The 18,083-nt window shown below is 44.5% G+C and overlaps 1 protein-coding gene across 10 annotated transcripts in view; it reads right to left on the reverse strand.

Annotated features, from left to right (window-relative positions):
- Positions 1–18,083, reverse strand: part of SUPT3H (SPT3 homolog, SAGA and STAGA complex component) — a 749,779-nt gene that overhangs the window by 227,285 nt on the left and 504,411 nt on the right. For all 10 annotated transcript variants that reach the window (XR_011031323.1, XR_011031322.1, XM_068280159.1 and 7 more), the window contains one exon: positions 10,702–10,777. Coding sequence is in view for 8 of the 10 variants with exons in the window: in XM_068280159.1 (XP_068136260.1) it covers positions 10,702–10,777 (76 nt within the window). In the remaining 2 variants the exon portion in view is untranslated. The remainder of the gene's footprint in view (positions 1–10,701; positions 10,778–18,083) is intronic.

Genomic DNA, 18,083 nt, shown 5'->3' on the forward strand with positions numbered 1-18,083 from the left:
AAATAGCAAGATACCAGCCGGCCTCCCTAATCACTTGCACACTATTATGTCAGTTACATTTTGCAACTGCTGTCCAGGAAATGCTGTTGAAAACAAAGAAATCCCTGAGAATCCCCCTTAAAAAGATGGACTGGCCCAAAACCTGTCATCTGTCACATTTTTTAACTGCCTTCTTTTTTCGCGAAATAACCCCTTTAAAGACAAATGGGGAGGATGAACTGTTCTGTAACGGGCAGCTCTATAGACTCTGCAATGCGAGGAAGCACAACAATAAAATGCCATTTACAGGCTGCCATACCAGGTGTGAAGTGCTTTATTAACTGTAATTGGGTGCTGACAGCAATGTGGGTCAGTGGGCGGCGGCCCTATAAAAGCACCTGCTGCAGCTCATACACTCAGAACAGCAAAGCACACTGTAAAGATGCCCATACATCAGGCAATGATGGGCATATTAGACCAAGAGACAAACCTCTCTCTCATCCAATCTGATTAGAGAGAGATCTGTCGGCTGCCCATATACCACAGGCTGATTCCTGATCGATTTCATCATGAAATCTCTTGGTAATCGGGGGAGTCCGCCGCAGTTCCCCCTAGTGTATAAATGTGTCCCTCCGTGTTCATTTATACATTATCTGTCCTACGCCACCCACCACGCGGTGCCCATACATCTTCCTCCATTTGCACTTCACACACCGCCAGCGTTTTGCACATCTGGTGTGTGATGTCACACACACTCGCCGCGTGGTATACACTGGCTGTGTGTGAGGAGCAAGGAGCAGGAAGCAGCACTCGGATGGGCACCGCACGGTTGGCGACATAGGACAGGTAATGTATAAAAATACCCCCCCCGTGTGTGCATTTATACACTAGGGGGCAGCGGCGAGGCGGCAGACTGGCCTTGTTTATTAGGGCTGCTCAAATCCGGATCCGGGAGGTACCTGGATATTTGCTATCCGGATATCTCCCAGTTAGCTGTGCAGGGGGGGGGGTCAATCTTACCTGTCTGACGTCCTCTTCGGTCCTCCCTCGGCGCCTCCCACGATGCGCTCCACGCGCATCACGTGATTACAAACACTTCCTGCTTCAACCCGGAAGGAGGAAGTGTTTGTAATCACATGACCACCACTTGGACCGCATCGTGGGAGGTGCCGAGGGACGGACCAAAGAAGACGTCAGGCAGCTAAGATTGACCCCCCCCCCCCCCGCACAGGTAACTGGGAGATATCCAGGTCTGAGCAGCCCTGTTTATACCATAAAACAGATGGCAGCATCCATTTTCCTCTTACTTCAAATTCACTTTAAAGGAATACTTAAAGTGAACCTCCGGACTAAAAATCTACTCAGCAGAACTGAAAAGGCTTGGTGTTTCTTTAACAGTTTCACAGCATCAGAACTTTGTTTTTCTTACCAAAGCATAATTTTTAGCTGCATTTTTACCTAAGCTCCACCCATCAAAGAAAAAAAGTGTTGTTATTCACGTTGCCTAGCAACTGGGAGAGGTGCTCAGGACACAGGACAGTTGGAACTGTGTCTCATGCTCCGTCACCTCCTTTTAACCAAAAAGATGGCTGCCATCATGAAATCAAACATTTTCCTGTTCTTTTAAAACAGTGTAGGTAAGAGATTGTACTACCTATCTATTTTAATTAACATAACTAATGTAACTTAATGACAGTATGTTTGTTTAGGCTGGAGTTCCTCTTTAAGTCTAAAATAAAAAATGACATTTACTCACCCGGGGCATCCCTCAGCCCCCCGAAGCTGGATGGTGCCCTCGCAGCCCCGCTCTGATCGTCCTGTCCCCACCGGCGGCTACTTCCGGGTTCGGCGACAGACGCCGTCAGGCTGGAAACGCGGCTGATTTTCCGCGTTCCCAGCCGCTATATCTCCCTTTATGCTGCTATAGCGTATATGTTATACGCTATAGCAGCATAGAGGGTGATATAGCGTCTAAGAACGCGGAAAATCAGCCACGTTCCCAGGCTGTCACCGAACCCGGAAGTAGCTGCCGGCGGGGACAGGAGGATCGGAGCGGGGCTGCGAGGGCACCATACAGCTTCGGGGGGCTGAGGGATGCCCCGGGTGAGTAAAGATCATTTTTTATTTTAGACTTAAGTTTCCCTTTAAGGAAAAGAAACTGTACTTGGAACAAATATGAAATCTTCACAAGAAATGTTAACAATGTAATAGTTAACAGACAGACAAATCTGTGTGCCCATTGTTATAATATGCAATATATTACAAAAGCAAAAAACACATCTTGGGTTTGGAATGTGCGGAAATTTGGTGGATGTAACATGGTAGTCGCAGAAGACAAGGCACAACACAAAACATTTATATTGTGCTTTTCTCCTGGCGGACTCAAAGCACCAGAGCTGCAGTCACTAGGGCATGCTCAGTAGGCAGTAGCCGTGTTAGGGAGTCTTGCCTAAGGTTTCCTACTGAATAGTTGCTGGCTTACTGAACAGTCAGAGCCAAACCCTGGTTTTCTATGTCAGAGGCAGAGCCCTTAAAGGGGTTCTGTGGGGGAACCTAAGGATAAAAACCGCCACTTACCCTGGGGCTTCTATCTGCCCCATGTAGCAGTAATGTCCCGCGCCGTCCATGTCGGATCAGCTGTTCCCCGCCGCCGTCCCCGGGCATTATTCGTCAGGCATCGCCGAATAACGCGCGCTGCTGTTCGCGTCCTCGGAATCTTACTGCGCAGGCGCAGTACGAGGTTTTCTTGTACTGCACCTGCACAGTAAGCTTCCAATGATGCGGGCAGGAGCAAGCAGGCCGCGGCCACGGCCTCGCAGCCGCAGTGGAACGCCGTGACGCGCTAGCCCGGAGCCGGCGGCGGGGAACGGAGGATCGGAGGAGGACGGCGTGGGACATTACTGCTACATGAGCCCCAGGTAAGTGGCGGTTTTTATCCTTAGGTTCCCCCACAGAACCCCTTTAAAGAGAATCTGTACTCTAATATTCTTACACTAAAAAGCATACCATTCTATTCCTTATTTTCTCCTGTACCCCTCTGTACTGTTTCTGCCACTCTCTGCTGCAATCCTGGCTTGTAATTAACAGTTTTAGGCAGTGTTTACAAACAAACTAACCAGCTTGTGATAGGCTCACATAAACAGAGTGTGTGAGTCATTCAGAGTGTGCAGGGGGCCTGCAGAGGGTGTGTATCGCTTCTATCCAATCACAAGCAGCCCTGCACATTCCACACATTCAAGCCTTAGCCCCACAGACACGACAGAGGAAGGGAGATAAGATTTATTACAGAGACAGTGCAATTAGGAAAGGCTGCAGTAAGCCAGAGCACATTAGAACCAGCATAGGAACTTATAGGATAGAAGAACTAAGGCTGAAAAATTTGTTACAGAGTCTCTTTAAGGTGAACCTCCAGACTAAAAATCTACTCTGCAGTACTGAAAAGGCTTGGTGTTCCTTTAACAGTTTCACAGCATCAGAACTTTGTTTTTCTTACCCAAGCCTCATTTTTAGTTGCACAGAAGAAAACTGCCCGGGCATTTTTCCCCTGATTCTGTGCAAAGCATGATGAGATTGCTGATGTTGTTCTCGTTCTGCTGTTTTTGTGCACTTTTTTTTTTAAATTTTTAATTTCACATTTGTAGCCTAGCGCGCGCACCTGGGAGGTGTGATCAGGACACAGGACAGTTGGAACTGTGTCTCATGCTCTCTGTCACCTCCTTTCAACCAAAAAGATGGCTGTCCCCATGAAAAAGATGGCTGCCTCCATGAAGTCGCAAATATTTGCCTGTTCTTTTAAAACAGGGTGGGTAAGAGATTATATTACCTATCTATTTTAAATAACATAACTAAGGTAAGTTAATGACAGTATGTTTGTTTAGGCTGAAGTTTGCCTTTAAGCTGAATACTCACCTGCCGATGGATCGGGGAACCTCACAGCGACGCCTCCCAAGAAATGAGGTTCCCTGATCCATTTCCTGCCCACGGGAGCTCGCAACGGCACAAAACGGGAGTAAGCGAGAGTGCAAACAATCGCTGCTCTCTGCGCAGGATAAATCGCTGCGCGTTGTAAAGCATTGTGCGCCTTATTGTGCATTCATACCCACCTTGCAAGATGGCAAAAACGATCACTAATCACTAAAAAAATAAATAAATCGCGCAATGAATCCCAAGGTGGGTATGAGCGTTTAAAGAAAAACCGTGACAAAGGATTGAACTTCATCCCAATGAGTAGCTGATACCCCCTTTTACATGAGAAATTCCTTTTCACAAACAGATAATCAGGGGGCTCTGTATGGCTGATATTGTGGTGAAACCCCTCCCACAGTGTGATGTCAGGACCATGGTGCTGACATCACACTGTGGGAGCCTTGTTGCATTGTGGGAAATAACAGCTGTTTCCAACTGCCAAGAATGCAAGCAGCATCTCTTTCCAGTGACATCACCTGCCAGCAGTAAAAATGTCACCATATGATAAATGTTAGAATGTAAATCAGGGAGAGGAAAGATTTTACAATGGGCAAACACTGACTAAATCATTTATACATAATTATTGTAAAAATTAAGCACTTTTGTTCTTTACGGTATTGTCACTGGAGTTCCTCTTTAAACAGTACACACTCCAGCCAGTGCCAGTGCTGATCTCTCAGTGTAGACAGTGGTCAAGCAGGCGGTGCCCTGGTCTGACTGCATGGCAATTACTCTTGTTTCACACGGGATAGTGGCCGTTGTGTGGTGGACTGGACATGGACAACAGACCACAGATGCCATCGGCCCTTGGCGTACGCTCAAACTTGTGACATCACAGTGCTGGCAGATGAGCAGGTGGCAGGTAACCTTCTCCCTATCTGCGCAGATGAGGTCAACCATCTACATAATGAGAGCGGCCGCAGCGTACAAAGCGCCCTAAATGTCCCCTATAGAGAGAGGACAGACAGGAAGTGCGGGGCCTGGCATGTGTCTGCGCTATTCCTGTACCCGCCGCCATTCCATAGCTCAGCACTTTCCTCTCTGTTTTATTTACATTTATAGGGAGGCTTGATTATAATTTCAAGGTTTAAAAATGGCTTTATCACAAACCTCTCATTTACTGGAAACACTGTGATCTGAAGCACTGCTCTCTTAATGCTTAGCAGATGCACCCGGCTGAGTGCAGCTGCGCTCTGACGACCGGATTTATATTTAGAAGAAAATGAAATACTTTGGAAGAAGTTTTTCTTTGTTTAAAGGGCAACTCCCTACATAACTGTACAGTAGAGTCCTGGTTATCCGGAACTCAACTACCCAGCCATCTAGGGCTGTGGAGTCGGTACAAAAATCATCCAATTCTGACTCCTCAGTTTATGAAACCACCGACTCCAGGTACCCAAAATGGCTCCGACTCAGTCTAATTTTTACAAAGGCTATGGATTTGGTTCAAAAATCACCCAACTTCGACTGCACAGTTTATTGAACCCACCGACTCAGGCTCCAGGTACCTAAAATTGCTCTGACTCCGACTCCACAGCCCTGCAGCCATCTCAACCAACCAGCACAAGTTGCCGACAGTACTCACGGTGGTAAATGCCAGCTTCTTAGGCCGTTTGTGGGCTCTGCTGTGCTTAAAGTGACTCTGTAACAAAAATTACAACGTTTTTTCTACCATCCTACAAGTTCCTAAACCTATTCTAATCTGTTCTGGCTCACTGCAGCACTTTGTACTATCACGGTCTCTGTAATAAATCAATGTATCTTTCCCCTGTCAGACTTGTCGGCCTGTGTCTGGAAGGCTGCCAACTCTTCCGTGCTGGTCTGTTCCTCTATGCACACTGTGTTTTATTTACATAAGCCAGCAGCTTCTCTGCTATCTTATCAGTGATAGAAGAGTGCTGGATAAAAATCCTTCTCTGTTAGGCTGTGAAAGTAGCTGGCTGACACATACTGAGGAATTACAAACACAGGCACAGGCAGAGCTGTCTGCAGGAAGCCTGTAATGTTCAGTGCATGAGAGAAGAAGGGGACAGAAGGTAAACACACAAATGATCTTTTGGGATTCAAAAGGAAAGCTGTATACAGCCTGCTTGTGTATGGATGTATTTTCTATGTGTGGACATATTGTACATCAATCTACTTCCTGTTTTGGTGGCCATTTTGTTTATTTATAAACAAACTTTTAAAAACTGTTTTTGACTACTTTTAATGCGGCGGGGAGCGGCGAAATTGTGACAGAGGGTAATAGGAGATGTCCCCTAACACACTGGTATGTTTACTTTTGTGCGATTTTAACAATACAGATTCTCTTTAAAGACTGGGATCCATGGCTTCCCTAAGGCTAATATACTTTAATGACTGTACCTTAACATTTAATATATAGTTCATGCCATTAGAGGTATAACTACAGGGGAGCAGCACCTGCAACACCAGAGCTGTAAGGGGGCTCCAACTACTATCCGTACTTCACTCCCTCCGATTAAGGGGTCCATCCTTCAGGTCAGGTGTTTTAGGTGCTATAAAATTATGATGTCCACACTTGTTTTATGACCATTGCAAGATGTCCCCCCCCCCCCCCCAGGCTGTGAGGGTTACAAGGGAAGGGGTGTGAACATTGGGGGAGTCCATCAAAGTTTTGCTGGGGAGTCCTATGATTTGTAGGAATGCCACTGCATGGTATGTATACAGAGTGGGTTACAGTACAGTATTAGCTAGGCCTATATTTAACCACTCTGCGACAGTCTAATGCAGGATGGTAGCCGCAGAGTGGCTTCTCCGTTCCTTCAAGACACACTGGTGCTGATGCGTGAGATTAGCAGGGAGCTCGCTCTCGCTAGAGTGTGAGCTTACATAAATAAACACCTCACTATCTACCTAAAGATGGCTACATACAATACAATAAAAGTATTCAATTTTACAGCTATTCAATAAAAAAAAACATTGGTTGCACAGAAAAATCAAAATCTTTTTTCTTGTTTGTTCAAGAAAATGGATAGAATGTTCTGTTTTTTGTTTTTTTGTTTTTTTATAAACGTTGATCAGGAGTGGTAGATTTTTCGGATCATTTCTTAGGAATTTTGAATGGTGTGGAGAAGATTGTCAAATTCTTGATTTAACCCCCCTGGCGATACAATAAAATCGCCAGGGGTGTGGCGCAGCACCTTTTTTTGTATTTTTTTTAAAATCATGTAGCTAGCCTAGCGCTAGCTACATGATAGCCGCTGTGCAGCGGCACCCCCCCCCCACACCCCTTTCCGATCGCCTCCGGTTATCAGAGCAAACAGGAAATCCCGTTCAAAACGGGATTGCCTGTTTGGCTTCCCCCGTCGCCGTGGCGACGATGGGGATGACGTCATCGACATCATGGATTCTAGGGGAGTCCCGATCCACCCCTTAGCATAGCTTGACGGTGATTGGCCAGGCTGCGCAAGGGGTCTGGGGGGGGGGGGGGGACGCGGCGGCAATTGGGTAGTACACGCAGCTAGCAAAAAAAAATTGAGCCGCCTGAGAAATCCTCTGCGGCGGCTTAGCCCGAACTCAGTTCGGGATTACCCGCCAAGGAGGTTAAAGACCCAAGCTTTTTTTTCGGAGTTTTCAATCATTTATTTTCATAATTTGGGAGAAATGTAACATATGTGTGGTGTATTTGTCAGATTTTTCAAATGTTACAGTTAATCCAAAAAAATTGATTGTTATGGTTGAATTGAAAAGAAATATAAAATTCATCTGGTAGTTGGCCATCTTAACCCAGAATGATGGACCCGTCAGCCAGAGGGCCTTCAAAAACCTGAACCTTGGTACTAAACCTGAAGATAGTGGAGAGTAGATCAAATTCATAACTAGGCCATGGTACTACTATAAGAAATGAACACAGGACCAACCATACTATGGACAAAGCCAGCTGATACCCGGAGATTTTTCAAGCATCAGTCATAATCCACCTTTAACCATATGTAACGAGTAATATGCCTACCTCCCTGAATGTCACATTATATAGTTACTTCAACCATTTGGTGGGTAAAAGGATGCTGATCCTCCCTGGCGGTATGGAGCAGTCTGACTCGTCAAGGGAAAAATAGGTGAAAACAGTATGGCTGAGTTGGGCTCATTCAGTTCTAAAGCAGGGTTTCATTATTTTTGCATTCGTTTTTACATAAAAGTTTGCATGCAAATTTTCACAAGCTTTGAAAACGTGCATGTGAAAATTTGCACACGGAAGTAAATTTTAATGCAAAAAAATTTGAAAAACTGCATGTTTTATGCCAAAAAGCTGAAGAGTGGGGACATTGTGGCCTGGCAGAAAGGAAAAATTAAAAAATTTTTTTTACATGATTTCGGGTATGAAACTTTTTATCATACTCAAAATGTATACTAGAGACCCTTGCTTGACAAATTTTGGTAAATTACAGGCAAAACATTCATAAAAACTAATTTACACCAGGGAGGTTGAAATCTGCTTCGAATTTTACTTTACTAAAAGCATATGCAGATTAGATACTCTGATACCGTTTTGAACAGGGTTTTAACTTAAGGCTCATACACACACTTAACAAATGTCTTTTAAATGCACAATTATCAAACAACTTTTGTTGTTGAGTCAAACCAAAAAAGTTATTTGCTATTGTTCAAACAATTGATAAGACGCCGTTCGAGTCAAGTTGGATTAACTTGAGCTGCGTCTTGTAAGTTGTTTTAACAATAGCAAATAACTTTTTTGGTTGGATTCAACAACAAAAGTTGTTTGATAATTGTGCATTTAAAAGACACTTGTGGAGCGTGTGTATGAGCCTTAAGACACTAATTATGCCAGAAGATCAACAGGGCTGCCAGGCAACCAGCATTGTTTACAAGGAAATACATTCGGCAGCGCCTCCATATCCCTCTCACCTTGGGTTCCCATAAAAAAAAAATAAAAAAAAAATCAGTGTCTTTAATGAAGTAGTTGGGATTAGTCCCTCACAACCTGCGTCATATCCGATCTGGAGAAAGGAACTTTCTCCCTGCATACCAATTTCTCACCAAGGGGACATAACTACAAATCATGGTGCTCCCCAATGTTTACACCCTGACCCTTGCCTTCCCTTGGTGACGCTCACAGCTGAGCCCCTCTTACAAGGGTTATAAAACAAGTGTGGACATCATAACCTTTACAACCATAACAAGTGTAGCCACAAAGTGTGTGAAGTAGTAGTTGGGGCCCCTCCTGTGTTTGCAGGGGCTGCTCTCCTGTGGTTACACCCATGCTCTCGCCATCGTCCATTCAGAGCATGAAGAGGAAAGCAACGGCTCATAAACTTTTCAGAAAATTGTGTCCTACCCCCTTCATATGGAGATGAAAGCTGTTCCCGGCATTTATTACCGATGATATGCTAAAAATTGGAGCTACATGAGAACAATGTGTGTAGTCCTATCTCTGACTGATGAACAGCTGAAGCCAAGCATAATGCAGCATTGTGCGGGTCACGTGACAGCCGTCAATGTGCCGTTGTCTTCAGCAGTACGGCTGACCTTTACCCATGCTTAGTCACCGCTGCACGGCCCTTACTGATCCTCACTCCACTGCAGTCCTCATCGCGGTGGATTTCTAGGAAACTCCATGCCATCATCTCGCTATTAGATCATTAGCCTGAATTAGATGTGTTAAAAATGAATTTATAGTAGTTTTTGGTTTCTTTATTTACTCATTAGTATTAGTACTACGAATCTATTTAGGTGCAGTGACTCATTACTAGTCATGTGGGCACTCCAGTCATTTGTCTGGGATGCACAAGCCAAACTGAGCCACAACTATCTCAGCTGAGATGACCCAGGAGGTGTGTCACCTCGGCTGTGTTTGTTTCAGCTGGGTACGGAGTGATCTCAAGGGTAAGGCTTTGGAAGCTGCACTACATAAGGTACGTATTTTAGGGCTTGGATTGGCGTACATAGGAAAGTGTTGCGGGCAATTTTGGGCAAAAGACGTCTCAAATTGCTGCAGCCAAACTTCTGCCCACGCTTAATACTATTTCCCCTCTAATTTGTCGCAACACAGGGGGTGAGGGGTTGGGGTGAAAACGTACTTTCGGGCTTTGGCTTGTGCCGATGGCCGAATTACTTTTTGTTGTTGTTGCTTATTTGAACTCTGGCTATGGCTGGCGTCCAAATTAGTCACTGAGCACTGCTAACGCTGTCATTCTTTTTACAGTCTATGGTAGCACCCAAATCATTGTGCCAAAATGACTTGTTTCGTTAGTTTGGGCAGGTGGAAAAGGGTTAAGATTAGGTGCTTGAAGGTATGAGGCTAGGAAGTGGAGGATAGGGTTTTTTTTTTTGCAAGGGAAGGGGGGAGATTTTTCTTGTGCTGAAAATTCTTGGAATGCTTTGATCTCTCTCTCTATACTAGCAGAAAATACAGAACTTGAAAGCAGAAGTCCTCTGTTATTGGCTCACACTGCCTCCTAGTGACAAATGGCCATACATACACATTACAGCAGTACTAATTAGAAGCAGAGAAATGTAAGAAATAAAAAAATATGTTGTAAAATAAACTGGCCTGATGCACTTGCAAGCATCTCAATAAATTAGCTGCTAAAGAGTTAATGATAATGTTAGTGTTTTTGCATAAGTGCTGAAAATATATTTAATAGATTTGAAAAATAGGTCATTCATGATATTTGAGAATCAACCCCAATATTGCATTTAAAGTGGGCTGTAGGTTAATATAACTAATACGATTCATTTCACAAAGGGTCTTTAGGACTTAATTCCGGCACTTACAAAAACTCAGCTGTCGGCTCTCACAGAACTCCGCATACTGGGCTGAATCCATTGTCCGGGTTTGTTTTTCAGCTCTCTGTAAAAAACAACAAAAAAGATTAAGAAAACAACACTATGACCTGTATGGAGGGCTGTGATAATATGAGTTTGTCCTGAGTAATGATGCATAAACATGCTTCTGATTTATGCACAGACTGACCATCTCTGTTGGGCTGAGGAGACATCCCTACTTCCATTGACAAACATTTTAGAAACACATCAGGGCAGGTTCATCCACAAGACAACCTAGTCAGGTCCCTGCAGCCTAAAGGGAGTGAACGGCCCAACTGCCACTTTCTATGAACCTTCTCACACCTCAGATTAGCAAAAGAACAATAAGGATGAGACAAAACTTGTATCTTGCCTAGGGCCACATCTTAAACCATCTTTAATACCTCCTTTTCGATTTATATAAAAGTTTGTGATTCAGAGAAATTCAAACATCTGATGGAAAAGGTGCGGGGTGAAGAGTTGGGCGATGAGTCCATGTGATTGCAAGAGATGGTAATTAAGGGACATAGGACTTGAAAGCCTTGTACACACGTCTGACTAAAGGCGGCCGATAACCGCCCATAGGTGTGTGAGCAGAGGCCCCCGACTAGCGATGGCCACTCGGCAAGCCCTACGCTGGTGGATAAACCTGGCCCAGCGACAGCCCCAAAAAGAGGATGTGGAATAAGAGGAGGAGGGTTAGAGGTGAGGGCCCATGCTTTGGTATTAAAGACCATTCATTTTTTACGTATTGTGTTGGCCATCCCTTACAACCACAGCAAACTGAAGATTTACCACAGGCTTGGCATAAAATAGTACTTACCCCAGAAGGGTTTCACTATTTACAATAATAATAAGAATAATACATTTTTAAGGAGACCTGACCTGAGGCAAAGCTACCTAAGTTAAGCCCAGAAGTATGTTCATGCTGGATCCACATACCTCTGGTCTGTGTCCATTCCTTGATTACCTTAGCCTCGTGTAATTACTCCTTTAAAATTTGACTTTTGGGTAAAGTCACATTTTTAGACAAGAAGAGGCAGGCTTGCTATGAGGTTTCCTCCTCTCCCCCTAAGGGGAGTGAATGGAGCAGGGAAGAGGATGAAATGAGAGGGTAATAGGAGGGAATATTGCAGCAAGCCTGCCTCTTCCTGCCTGAAAATTTTACTTTAGGCACATTTTTTTTAGGAGTAATTACGTGCTTACATTAGGTATCTTAGCCTCGGGTCAAGGCAAGGCCATGTTGAGTACTGAGTACTGCTAACGGGAACATGCTGTATTAATGTTGAGAGCTCCTACATTAGAATAATAACAACAATAATAATACTATTAAAAACTGACTATTAGTTCCAGTGAAATGGCTATTCATCAGGACTATTACTCCAAGATATTGGTTCCAAGATAACAAACATGTTTTTAAAAAAATGATTTCTCCATCTTTATTGTCTTGATTGTGAAACACAAGAAGACCGTTGTGACTGATTACGTTGTTTATTCTTATTTTAACAAAAACATCAGAGTCAACCCATCTACAGACAGATGTATGAGATTCATTCACCGATAATTTCAGATTTATGATTTTGGAGCACGGTTGACCAATATTGCGTAATGTACTTGTTGATGACAACGTGGTGTCAGGTTAATGCTACTTAACTAAATGATATAGTTTATAGAAGTTATGATTTCTTTTTTATTACAACTTTATTTATTGTCCAGTTTAGATTTTTAAAGGCCTCAACAAAGGTGATCTAGTTTTGTATGCAGTGTTGTCACTTATGCTCAGGCACAGATTTACATCACAGGAGCCTGTAGGCACGGATGTCCTGGCACCCAGCTGTCATTTCTCCCTTACCCATCATACATAACTACAGATGTTTCTTAGTATTAGGTAGCCAGAAGTCCCCTCAACATTAAGTAGCTAGAGGTGCCCCCAAGTATTAGGTACCTAGGGGAAACCTCAGTATTAAGTAGCTAGAGGTGCCCCTGACTGAAGGGAGATCTCGTCAGTAGTATGCCGAGATAAGGGTGAATAACCTCTCATATACACTCTTATCAGGACTCTGCATAAGGAAAAAGGGAGGGAGGCGGTTGGGGAGGGGAATCAGTCGCCTTTCCATCAAGCGCCTGTAGGCACGTGCCTACAATGCCTTATGGTAAATCCAGCCCTGCTTATGCTGATTACATGTTTCCTTAAAGAGACTCCGTAACAAAAATTGCATCCTGTTTTTTATCATCCTACATGTTCCAAAAGCTATTCTAATGTGTTCTGGCTTACTGCAGCATGTTCTACTATCACCATCTCTGTAATAAATCAATGTATCTTTCCCCTGTCAGACTTGTCAGCCTGTGTCTGGAAGGCTGCCAAGTTCTTCAGTGTTGTGGTTCTGCTATGAACTCCCCCTTCCAGGCCCCTCTATGCACACTGCCTGTGTACTATTTAGATTAGGGCAGCTTCTCTCTTCTCTCTTATCTTTTACAAGCTGGATAAATCGTCCTCTGAGCTGGCTGGGCTTTCACATACTGAGGAATTACAGACAAGGGCAAAGCTGTTTGCAGGAAGAAAAGAGCAGCCTGAAACTTCAGTGCATGGGGGAAAGAAACACACAAATGATCTCTTGAGATTCAAAAGGAATGCTGTATACAGCCTGCTTGTGTACGGATGTATTTTCTATGTGTAGACATACTGTACATCAACCTACTTCCTGTTTTGGTGGCCATTTTGTTTGTTTATAAACAAACTTTTTAAAACTGTTTTTAACCACTTTTAATGCGGCGAGGAGCGGCGAAATTGTGACAAAGGGTAATAGGAGATGTCCCCTAACGCACTGGTATGTTTACTTTTGTGCGATTTTAACAATACAGATTCTCTTTAAAATCCTTTAACTGTCTCTTGACTATAGTCCCTTCCAAGCGCGACTAGGTTTTTGTGGCTTGTATATCTGGTAAGGGGCGTGGCTTACTGCCTAAGAAATATTTTAACATTTAGATTAACTTTACAATCATACTGTATCTAGCATGGTGGTGTGCCTACTGCATAAGTCATTTTTTTTAACATTATATGGTTTCACCCAACGTTCTGAGATGTGAGAGAAGTGCACCTACTGGCATGCAATCCTTAGCGCTCACATTTTGGGGATCCCAGTTCTGTGCAGATACTGTACACTGTTAGACAACAGAATAGCGATACAGCCTTAGGTCCCTGAACTGCCACCCTAGCGAATGCATCCGATCGCCGCAGTCATTACAGGTGTGCATAAACCTTAAAGCGGTATTGTCTCCATAAAAATCTAATTTCAACAGCAACTGGTCTGAGTGTATTAATTGATAAAGATGCTGATCCTGCATTCAAAACTTGCAAAACCTTTTCTGCTGTTATGGTTTGGAGTTATCACATACTTTAGGAGCACTGGCCCTAGTGCCAAAGAGTTGAATGCTGGGAGTTCTTTTTATCTATAATATATTGCTCATCTTCCATTTATTTCCCTGCCTAGCTGCTTATCAGAAACACCCTCTGATCACTTGTGTTTACAAGCAAGGCTGAGGTGACTCAGTGATTGGATGTGTAAATAAATAAAAGACAGAGCAGTTGCTAGTATACACCTCAGTGGGAGTGTCTGAAGACTCTGGGAGGAGGGCAGCTAATGAATACACAACGAGCAAGAGAAGGGAGGGGGAAAAAACAAGAGTCAGGGAGGATATGATGTCAGCATTAGCTTGGCAAGATGGCCACTGCCTAGAATAGGATTTTCAAATTTTCCTTTATAAAATTCACAGGAATCATTACGTGGATAGCACAATACATCTGTTACGTAAGTAGAAGTAGTATTTATCTACTTATATATATGATTTTTATTTCTAGGTTAGCATGGGTGTCACTTGTTCTTTAAGGCCTTGTTTCCATCTGTGTGCTTCTATCCGCTTCTGTGCACTTTTAATCAGCACATCAATGTTACAGAAGTGGACAGATGGAAACAAGGCCTAAGTATGGGGGTTAATTAGGTAGGAGTAAAAACTCTCCTATTGGTGGAAGGGGTGAAGGAACACTTTATTATTGAAGTGTGACACTGTCACTTTAATACGTTTTAAAAACTATTTCCTCCCGGTTTTCATTAATGATTGCTGCTATCAGCAGAAATCATTAACTTTTAAATGAGTACAAGCATGTACGGGCGTTATCATTATTATTTAGTATTTATATAGCGCCGACATCTTTCACAGCGCTGTATAGAGTATATTGTTTTGTCACGAACTGTCCCACAGAAGGGCTCACAATCTAATGCCTACCATATCATATGTCTATGGATGTATCATGTAGTGTGTGTATCGTGTAGTGTAGGGCCAATGTTGGGGGAAGCCAATTCACTTATCTGTATGTTTTTGGAATGTGGGAGGAAACTGGCGTGCCCGGAGTAGACCCACACAGACACGGGGAGAACATACAAACTCCGTGCAGGTAGTGCCCTGGCAGGGATTTGAACCAGAGACCCAGCACTACAAGGCGAGAGTGTTACCCACCATGCAACAGTGCTGCCCACAGTTGACAGGAGCGTGCCCGAGCCCAAATGAGCGGTGGTGATTTTTAGTGCAGTATGTGAATTTCACGTCCTGGATTGCACAGGAGGGCCAATTAGGACAAAGCAACAATGTAATTTTGAGTATAATCCCACTTTTTAAAGTGAGCCAGGTATCTGCCTGGGAGATTCATTGTGAGCTAGGAACCCCATCATCTATGAGTAATTTCCCGGGATGGTCTTGGCACCTGGGTGGGGCTGTGAATCCCTGGAGTCTATAACAAAACAGGAAGTGTTAAACTAATCAACATTCTGCCAAACCATGAGCTATAGGTGGAACACTGTAAACTGTAACTGTTGGCCATAAAATCAATTCTGTATTTTTATTTGGTAAACAAGTAATAAGGATGCTAACCAGGCAATCCAAAAGTTAAAATCACTATTACTTTTCTTGTTGATAAATGATCATTCCCCAGTTTACCTGACTCTTATTTGGTACACACAACATTTGGTACGGACAAAGGAAGTTGCAGGGCATGCTGGGTTGTCCTTTTTTGCATCCATACTTTCCCCTCAGACTTAATTTATGCAGCTGATTGGCTGAAGCCTCTTTGCCTCCTGTTTTCCCCTCCCACGCCTCTGTTCCTCTCTGACTGGCCAGTATTTTTCATGCTGAGACAATGCACTTTCTATAGTGGAGGGCGGGCAATGCATACACAATTAGGCAGAGGAGAGTAAGGGAGGAAATGACATCAGAATTGGCTTCAAAATAGCCACAGTAAAAATGGGAAATGCTTTTCTCTTTTTTTTACTGTAGAAAAATAACTAAAATCAAAACGTGGACATTGCAATACATATGTTATGTAAGTAGAGCAAGTATTTATCTACTTATATACCGGTATGTGTTTTTTTTTTCTGAGATAGTATGGCTGACAGCTCCTCTTTAAATGTAAACCTTCAGAAAGCTCGAAGGATGACAAGAGTGGAAATGTAGCAACGGGAATGAATTCCGCTGGTGGATCCCCTCAGCCTGTCACAATCTCTTAGAGGAGCTCAGGATATGGCTGTGTTTTTATGTGGCTTTGATTTGGCCACAGATCAGATGCCACATTATTCCAAGAGAGGCTGAAACATCTTCTGACAGAGCTTCATGTGCAGACGTCCCAGGACATTACACGCTTCTCCACATGGCGAGGCAGCAATACTTCATCTCCCTCCAGCTGAAATCCGCTCGCTGATCAAACCCTCCCAATGTGTCAAGAACTTAATTACTCAATTCAAGATGGTAACGGTGATCTGGTTACCGCCGGCGGCCAAGACGCTGCACTGGTGTTTTCTCAGGACACGCAGAGGAGAAACCAAAAATCCCTAAAGTGAACCCGAGGTGAAAAACTGATGAGATAAAAAATTATATTTATCCTTCTCCTCCTAAATATGACTTTTTTAAAGAAAACTTGCAGCGACAAAAAGCTCCCCTGGGGGGTACTCACCTCGGTAGGGGGAAGCCTCCGGATCCTATCGAGGCTTCCCCCATTCTCCTGTGTCCCACGGCGGTCTCGCTCTGGCCCTCCGAACAGCGGGGATGTAAATATTTACCTTCCTGGCTCCAGCGCAGGTGCAGTATCAGCTCTCCCCTCGTAGATAGGCGGACATAGCCGATTGCTGTCGGTCCGCTCTACTGCGCAGGCGCAAGTCTCCTGCACCTGCATAGTAGAGCGGATCCGACAGAGATCGGCTATCTCCGTGCTGAGAGCCGCAACAGCGCTCCCGGTGGAGCCAGGGAAGGTAAATGTATCAAGCCTTGTCAGGCTTGTCGAGCCAGGATTGCGGGACGCTTCGGGGGAGCCTGAAGCTACAGGGATGGGGGAAGCCTCAGGGTGCCCCCTCCCTTGGTAGGTACCCCCCCAGGGGACTTTTTTTTGTTACAGAGGCCCTGCTGGATCAGCATCAGTTTGCATACAGAGTAAACAGGTCCACCGATGACGCCATCAATATCTGCCTGGAGCTCGTCCATGATCACCTGGACAAACCCGGCACATACGCCAGGATCCTCCTTCTGGACTTCAGCTCGGCGTTCAACGCCATCAGCCCCAAAATACTTCAGGAGAACCTTGCCGCACTCGGGGTCCACCCCACTCTACGCCTGTGGATCACAGACTTCCTCACCAACAGATCCCAGGTCGTAAAGTTAGGCACCATCTCCTCTCAACCTCGGATTACAAATACAGGAGCGCCACAAGGGTGCGTCCTGTCGCCGTTCCTGTTCTCCCTGTACACAAATGCCTACAGATCCACAGCGGACTCCGTCAAAGTGATCAAATTCGCCGACGACACCACCATTGTCGGCCATCACTAAAAATGATGAGGGATCGTACCACCACCAGGTTGAGAGCATCTGCCACTGGTGCAGGGAGAACGGGCTGGTCCTAAACACGGCAAAAACCGTTGAGGTGATTGTTGATTTTAGGAAGCACGCCAACACCCCTCCTCCAATCTGTATTGATGACAAAGAAGTTGAAAGAGTTCCCTGTGTCCGACTTCTGGGCACAACCATCTCAAATGACCTGAAGTGGAAGGCCAACACCTCCTCCGTCCAGAGGAAAGCACAGCAGAGGTTATTCTTTCTCCGCCAACTGAAGAAGTTCAGCATGTCCCCAAAACTCCTGACCAGCTTCTACTCTGCTACAATTGAATCCGTCCTCTGCTCTTCCTTCCTAGTCTGGTATGCCGGCTCCTCCGCCAGCGACAAATACAAACTGCAGAGAGTCATCAGATCAGCGGAAAGAATTATCGGAAAACCGCTACCCGCTCTGGACCTCCTCTACCACTCAAGGCTATGCT

The sequence above is a fragment of the Hyperolius riggenbachi genome, chromosome 4, assembly GCF_040937935.1.
Source record: "Hyperolius riggenbachi isolate aHypRig1 chromosome 4, aHypRig1.pri, whole genome shotgun sequence".
Lineage (NCBI taxonomy): Eukaryota > Metazoa > Chordata > Amphibia > Anura > Hyperoliidae > Hyperolius > Hyperolius riggenbachi.